Raw genomic sequence first — 8,231 nt, forward strand, 5'->3', positions numbered from 1 at the left:
GGGGAGAGGGGTGTTCCTTAAAACTCAAGCTTTTTTATATAACGCAATATCCACTAAACACGCTCAAAGCAATTTACATGGGGTCCCGCACCAACTGCAGCAACACGTAACATGTAGAACTAGACATGACGCCTGTTAGGCGATATTACAATTATTTTTCCGACAGGGACAATGCTGTTAACCTCCAGGTACTCATTTTACACCTGAGTAGAGTGAGAGAATGTGAGAAAAGAGCCTTTTCCAAGGACTCAACTATGCGCCGAGCAAGGCTCGAACCCAAGATTTCCGATCCAAAAGCGAGTGTCATACCACAAGACCACATAGCGGCACAAAATCTTACTGGATATACGAATGATAGTACACATTAAACTCAGAAAAAATGTGGAGACTTTTAAGAAGGCTCCATATACCATAAGGAAAATTGATACAACAAAGTTTTTAAAATCGTTTTTTTTTTGTTTTTGACAAATTTAATGACTACAACACTTCTTCAGTTCAAATGTAAAAGAGCAATAGATCAAATCATCACTTAAAAATTAGATAACCTTTTATCCTTTGACATTTTGGTAGTTTAACTCACATTTCCAGCATAATGTCGAAGTCTGAAAGCCTCGTGGGGCAGAGTCTTATCTGACTGGTTCTTCTTACATTTCCTGCTCTCGTAGTGTGGGTGGTTGGCACATCTTTCGTCCAGCTTGTCCAGGAATGTCTGGTCTGTGGTTGGACCAGGACGTAGACACTCTTCGTCCAACATGGCAAGGATTCCCTGGTTGTTCTGGTTGGAAAATGAAAGAGAGGAAACAAAATCATTGAAAGTATACAAATATACACCTCATGATTGGATAAAATCTGCAGTGATGGGTATTCGCCTTTTGCGAACGGTGTGTTGTGACGATGCTACCCCGTGGGTTTGCGACGGTGCATGAATGCGGACTGGACTTTGCTGATTGGGCCGATTGTCATAACATGGTAGTGTGAAAACCATAAGAGGCTGCTGCCTTATGCATATAAAGACGTTGAACTTGAAACGTAGCTAGTAATGAATGGTCACAATTAGAGATCAAATTGTTGACATCAAAATTTGTCTCATATCTTTATATTTAGCTTACATACTTTTATTTTTTAAAAATAATTTATTCACTTCCACCATGACATCATAAGGTATCGTTGCCTAAGCATTCCGTGAAGAAATAAAGATAACTCATCAAACAAGATGTCTGATGTCAACAGGAATCACCCGTTGTCCAAGTGAGCAAATTTGGGGTTAATAATCTTGGCCAAAGAAAAAAACGAAAATGCCTGAAGTGGGTCACAGTGCAATGCCTTAACCATTTGGCCACTTCTCCCCCTTCTCTTTAGCATTTTTTTAGAATCTAAAAGAATCTAGAGAATTCAGACTGCCTTTGAATTGTAATATGTTAATTCTACTTTTACCTCGACTGTAACGGTTGACGGATTTTTGGGATAATTTTTCTTAAATTTTTATCTCTACCTTCTCCCTCCAATGTTTTATACACACCTTCTCAGATTTTTATTTAACATACGTGTCGTGCCTTTCCTCAATTTCTTTTGAAAAAGATACAATCAAATTTAAAAAAACAAAAAACAAAAACAAAATATAAACAAAACTGAAAACATAAACAAAATAAAAATTAAGAAAAAAAAAATAAATAAAAGAAATATGAAAATGAGAACTCACTTTTTCAATGAGATCACAGATGACAGCATTGTTGAAATAGTCCACATGAATCCACTCAATACCCTGAAAAATTAAAATATTCATAATCAAAAGGCGTAAATTATTATTATTATTATTATTATTATTATTATTATTATTATTATTATTATTATTATTATTATTATTATTATCATCATTATTATTATTTTTTTAAAACTATTTATCTTAACTAACAGCGTAACAACTTTCTTATTCCTTACTTCCCGTTTTCCCCATCATTTCACAAAAAATTCCGTAAAACCAAAAAAAAAAAAAAAAAAAATACATGAATAAAATAAGAGTCATGTGTGACATAAATCGAATCAACGCCCCCATATTTTACCTCTCTGACATACTCCTCCTGCTCTTCTTTCAGAGTGAGCTCAATAAAAATTTGCTGCAGTTTCTCATTGCAGTAGTTGATAATGAACTGCTCAAAACTGTTTGTCTGCAATATAAATGAGAAGAGACAATTGTCATAATAAATAATAATTAGTTCATATATTTAGTTTCAATCTCAATAATAATAATTGTGGTTTGAGATTAAAAATACTTTCCTTCCATTTTAAAAAAATTTTTCAAACGAAATTTACACACAATGAGATACAAACTACACGGTATGACCACATGTCTTTCTCTCACCTCAAATACTTCAAACCCATAGATGTCCAACACGCCCATCACTTTAGTATTCACACTTGTATCTTTAACCTGAAAAAAACGCAATGGTAAAATATTATTTTAAAATCATTATTCAAGCACATCTTTAGTTCTTAAAATTATCGTTTTCAACAAATTTAGGTTTTTGCGTAATGGTTTGACAAAAAGGTGTCAGATATCATAATGACTGTTTCCTGTAGAAAATGGGGATTTGGCGTACTGAAGTACATTTAAACTTGTCACTAATAATGACATTCTAAAAATTTAAACTGCATTTTACTCAAGAAGGATTGTCCTGTGCTTTTGCACTAACTTAAGTTATTCAATTTTTTCAACCATATGGCAAGTTTTGTCAGGTCTCGCTAAGTTATATGTTTGTGTTGAGAATAGAGCTTTAGCATTACTGCTGGCTTTTAAACAAACTTCATGGAGCTTGTATGTCTTGAACCCATGACCTCAAGAAGTCGGGGAGAGGGACTCAGGAAAGACATTACGTTTGAAACCAATTTTTTTTTTTTTTGGAGTGGTGGATGACGTCGACTGCATAGTGTCCCTCCCTTGGCCAGGCAGAGTTGTCGTATCAGTAAGGTCATGGGTTCGAGCCCCCATCGCTGTGGAATTTTTATTCTCTATTATCTTCTGGCACTTTTCTACTCACTTCATTTTCTGTTATTTGTCAGGTCACCCACGACACATTTAATAGAAAGCAGTGGATGGCGGATGCATAGGTCAAAAGTCAAGAAAACCCACGACAACTTACCTTGACACTGTCGTTGATCCTTTGGATAAGCCAGGAGAACACTCGGCTGTAAGTGGCTTTACACAAGGCATCTCTGGCATACATTGCCTTTGGGGAGAACAAAAAGAATTATAAAAATGAACTTTGAAAAGGTGTGTGTGAAACATTGTCAGATAGTCCTTCAGAGCCATAAGTCCTATGGAGTCAGAGTTTATCCAGGTTTCTATAGCGTGAAACAAACAATAGCAATTACTTGCTACCCTTTGGATAGGGTTTGAGTCAATCGCAAAGTACTTTCCTATTATAAATAATAATAATAATAATAATAATAATAATAAATAATAATAATATAATAATATAATAATAATAATAATAATAATAATAATAATAATAATAATAATAATATAATAATAATAACAATAGTATTTGTAAAGCGCATTATCATGACTAGGTCACTCTCTATGCGTTTTGATATTAAATTGACCAAAAAAAAAAATTCTATTCCAAAATGCTTACATCTCCAACACTGAGATCAGTTTTGACCATATCTCCCTTGACAGCCACGGTCCTCTGCATCAAGGCTCCAGCCAAAAGCTCTAGAGAACAGCCCAGTAATGAACACACATCTTGCACCTCTGGAAAACATACCGTATGAATAAGAAAATGATTCAAAACATGGAGTTTTCCGTTTCTATTTAAAAGACAATATCTTTTTTTGTATAAAATATGTAGAATTTTGTTTTCTCAGTTTATTTTATCCTCTTTTTTTCTTCATGAGCTTGAGCTTTTATATAGCGCAATATCCACTAAACAGGATCAAATGACTTTACAAGGGGTCCCTGGCCAACAGCAACATTTAACTGCTAGGTGATATAACATTTTTTTCTGTCAGAGACAATGATGTTAACGGCCAGGTACTCATTTTTCCACCTGAGTATGGTGAGAGAACGTGAGTAAAGATCTTTTTCCAAGGACTCTACTCTGTGCTGCGGGACTTGAACCTTCCGATCTGAAGGCGAGTGTCAAACAACTACACCACATAGCAACTGTATATTGAATGACAACTACATAGCAAGAATTCTTGAGTAAAGATGTTACTTGACTCAAAGTTTGAATGTACCCGAGGGTGGAGATGGATAACAGGCAATACTAGTACAATAAGGAGTGTATATCAAGCGATTTGTCTAATGAATTTGATGTTTGTTTTTAAGGGTTTTACAGCGCTTGCAACACATTTAGGTTATATCAGCGCCAGTAAAAAGGAAGAAAATAGAATAGTAAAAAGTTCTAGAATTACAATTAAAGCACCCAAGAAAAAGTAAGACAAAGGGGAACTAGGAACAAATAGAGATCAGATGTAGATTCCAAGAGCATACCACCAATGTACTTAGTTTGAGATCACCTATAAGTCTCATCCGGACACAAGCACAAAATCCAACAAAGAGGAATACACTCAAATGCTTACACTATACATGAAAAATAACAAATATAATAATACATAACAGAGAGATGATTTACAATGAAAAAAATATCATCTCCCAAAACAATAACTATGCACTTGACTGTTTCCCTCCCAGCCAGGACTCCAACCAGGACAAAACCAAGTAACCTCATTCCAAGACAAAGACAGAAAGTATGTTGGAAAACAGATATAAAGGGATAGAAGACACAGTATGTACCCCCCTGCCCACTATAGGAGGTCAGGAACCCCACCGAGAAATGAATTTGAATTTTGGTTCCATTTGGCTTTCAGGGATGATAAACATAATTTTATCTTATTGAGCATGGTACCCAATGGGTGGGTACTGTTCATGTATAGATCTGAGTATTTATCAAACAAGCATTTTTCTGAGTATGCAACAACATATCACAAATTTTTCTCCGATATTACTAGTGTTCCAATCTAAACTTACAGCAGTGCTGATGGTGACAAAAAGTGAAAAAGTAGGAAAATGTTGAATGATTGCCTTTATTACTGCACTAAACCCCGCTTTTAGAGCAATTGAGATGATAGACTATCATTGATACTCTAGCTAACTTCTGGAGAGTGGAAAACTGCACCTGTGTGTTCCACCACACATCAACTCTCTCAATGCTAGCACATTGTTTCGAGAAAATGTAATTTTTAAAAGGGAGGAAATTCCTCCTCTGGACTCCAAAATCGCGGATTTCCGCGGATCTGAGGAAAACCATCAGCACTGTTACAGTTTTGTTTCGGTTCTCTTTAGAAAAGTTACTTTTCTCTCACAAACAAAATTTGATGGCAAATTTATTTTTAAAATTTGAAATATCATTTTAGTTTAAGAGTTTAAACTTTGTCAGTACCAATCTATAACAGAAACGAAATCTCATGAGTGAATGCAATATCTACCAAATTCAGTCCCTTAGTTTGTGGACAAAGAAAACTGCCAATGACCTCTTCACACGGGACTGACTGGTATCTCGGTGTGAAGGCTTGTTTTTAAAATGATTTTTGTGATTTTGTGAGTTTTGTTCACTCGTAGAAATCATTGAACCTTTTAAAAAAGTGTTTACATGTGTGCTGTCCTCATAAAAGTATTCACTGTGTTGGTTACAACTAAGGTACAGAATCTGTGATAACCGCATTCACCTAATATCAGATCTTATTTTCAAAAATTTTAAAAAGTACCCTTTGAGTAGTCACTTGATCTTAGTTTCATTAATATATTATAGTCAAAATAGATAAACTCCCATGACATACCTGCTACATTGACTAAATCGCAGCCATCTGTGCCATCTGAATTGATTCTATGTGCAAATTCCACGTTGCCCAATTTGAGGATGCTGGCAAGAAGTTGGAACACTCCATTGACTTCATCATTCTTGAAACCGATGATCTCCATACCATTCTGAAATCAAATGATAAAATGTACAGTAAACAAGAAATGATAAAATGTATGTGAAACAAGAAATGATAAAATGTACATGAAACAAGAAATGATAAAATGTACATGAAACAAGAAATGATAAAATGTACATGAAACAAGAAATGATAAAAAAAATGTTCATGAAACAAGAAATGATAAAATGTACATGAAACAAGAAATGATAAAAAAAAATTTTCATGAAACAAGAAATGATAAAATGTACATGAAACAAGAAATGATAAAAAAAATGTTCATGAAACAAGAAATGATAAAATGTACATGAAACAAGAAATGATTAAAAAAATGTTCATGAAACAAGAAATGATCAAATGTACATGAAACAAGAAAAATGTACGGTATCAAATGGACATTTTCTTCAAATCCAAAATGGAATGAATGAAACACTATGAAGTTCATAAGTATGCTACTACATTCTTGGTCTGTGAATGTTTTATATAATTTCACACAGAAAAATTCTTTTAACCACCATTCATGACAAAGAATAAATCAATTCACTGAGGCCAACTTGTACTTATTGTCTTAATCCATTATTATAAAAGTAGGGGGTGGGGGGGGGGGGATTTAGGTCTGAACAATAATGAATATAAAGCTAAAAATCTAAGATGGATTAAGATTATAATAATAAATCAGATTCAGGTGAATAAATATACAGTGGAATCCCGCTAAAGCCAACACCACCAGACCAGAAAGACTGGTTGACTTTATCCATTATCAATGAAATACAGTTAGATTTGAAAACAGAAAAGTTGGGACCAGCAAGAGGTGTTGACCTTAAGCATATTTTGACATTAAGAGTGTTGACTTTAAGCATAATTTGACATTTTTTTTTTTTGTTTGTTTGTTGCTTTAGGTCTCTTCCAACACAATTGAGGTTATATGAGAGACCGCTGAAACAAAAAAAACAAGCAATCTAACACTAACAAAAATAGTACAAATGTAAATCAAAATCATAACCTAAAGATATCATAAGTTAAATTATAAATAACCAAGAACAAACAGGCAGAAGATTTACAGAAAAAAAAATATCCCCTGTCAAAAATACAATCACAAACCAAAGAAGCAGGATAGGCTAGTAAAGAGAAGAAGAAACGACATCACTATCGGATCGTACACACATGCGAACATCATAGGTATACGATTCAAGGGTGATGCTCCCATCCAACCACCCGCTAATTTGACATTAAGAGTGTTGACTTGATGCAGATTCCATTAAAGAACATACATTGTATGTTCAAATGGAAAAAGTCACAATTTACTAAAAATCGAATTTTTATAAATTATTATAAATTGTTGATGTTTTAACCCAATATTATAAAGGAGGGGGAACGGGTGTGATTTAGGTCTGAACAATGAATTTAAAGCCAAAAATCTAAGATGGATGAAAATTACACATCATATTCAGGTCCAATTGCACAAGGATATTCTACAGACAGTCACACACAAGTTGATATAAAACTCCAGTGACAAAACTAGGGGATAAACACATACAAATCACAATAATATCCAGAACATATGACACACGTCCACCGATAAGGCGTGTTACAATTTATCATTTGATAATTGGATTCAGTAGTCTGATGTCACCCCGCCCGGCAACGGCGGCCATCTTGGTTCTAAACAAGGAAAATCATTACTTTTTATTCTTCATGCTGGCTAGAACTTTTCACATGCCTTGTGATCAGAATGTGTAAAAGTCAAAACAAGATCAGATTTATGGGTTTGTTTTCCTTCTGGATACGTTTTGATGCTCGCTGGAGATATATTTCATACGGGCATCCGCCATTGTTCCGATAGTTTAGAGCCAGTGTTGCTAAGTTACCATGCGTCATTGGGAAGGATGTGACGTTACGACTGTTGAAGAGTTTTGATCATTGATCATTTTAATGTTAAATTCATCATTCTTTATTTGGTCCACTTGGACATAATACCTGATTGAAATACTGGGTAACATTAGCAGTGCGGCTATCTGGTCTTGTGGTATGACACTCACTTTCGGATCGGAAGGTCCTGGGTTTGCGCCTCGCTCGGCGCATAGTTGAATCCTTGGAAAAGGCTCTTTACTCACATTCTCTCACTGTACTCAGGTGAGAAATGTGTACCTGGCCGTTAACAGCATTGTCTCTGTCCGAAAAAAATTATAATATCTCCTAACAGGCATCATGTCCCATCCTACATGTTAAATGTTGCTGTTGACCAGGGACCCCTT

At 34.7% G+C, this 8,231-nt stretch overlaps 1 protein-coding gene across 13 annotated transcripts in view; it reads right to left on the reverse strand.

Annotated features, from left to right (window-relative positions):
• LOC144957880 (unconventional myosin-Ia-like) overlaps positions 1-8,231 on the reverse strand; it is a 228,203-nt gene that overhangs the window by 39,818 nt on the left and 180,154 nt on the right. For all 13 annotated transcript variants that reach the window (XM_078889390.1, XM_078889381.1, XM_078889392.1 and 10 more), the window contains 7 exons: positions 5,839-5,986; positions 3,633-3,751; positions 3,138-3,224; positions 2,360-2,428; positions 2,061-2,165; positions 1,700-1,762; positions 581-775 (listed from right to left, as the gene is read on the reverse strand). In XM_078889390.1, coding sequence (XP_078745516.1) covers positions 581-775; positions 1,700-1,762; positions 2,061-2,165; positions 2,360-2,428; positions 3,138-3,224; positions 3,633-3,751; positions 5,839-5,986 — 786 coding nt within the window. The remainder of the gene's footprint in view (positions 1-580; positions 776-1,699; positions 1,763-2,060; positions 2,166-2,359; positions 2,429-3,137; positions 3,225-3,632; positions 3,752-5,838; positions 5,987-8,231) is intronic.

This window comes from Berghia stephanieae, chromosome 12 (genome assembly GCF_034508935.2).
Source record: "Berghia stephanieae isolate SIO BIC M18660-M18661 chromosome 12, UCSD_Bste_1.3, whole genome shotgun sequence".
NCBI lineage: Eukaryota > Metazoa > Mollusca > Gastropoda > Nudibranchia > Aeolidiidae > Berghia > Berghia stephanieae.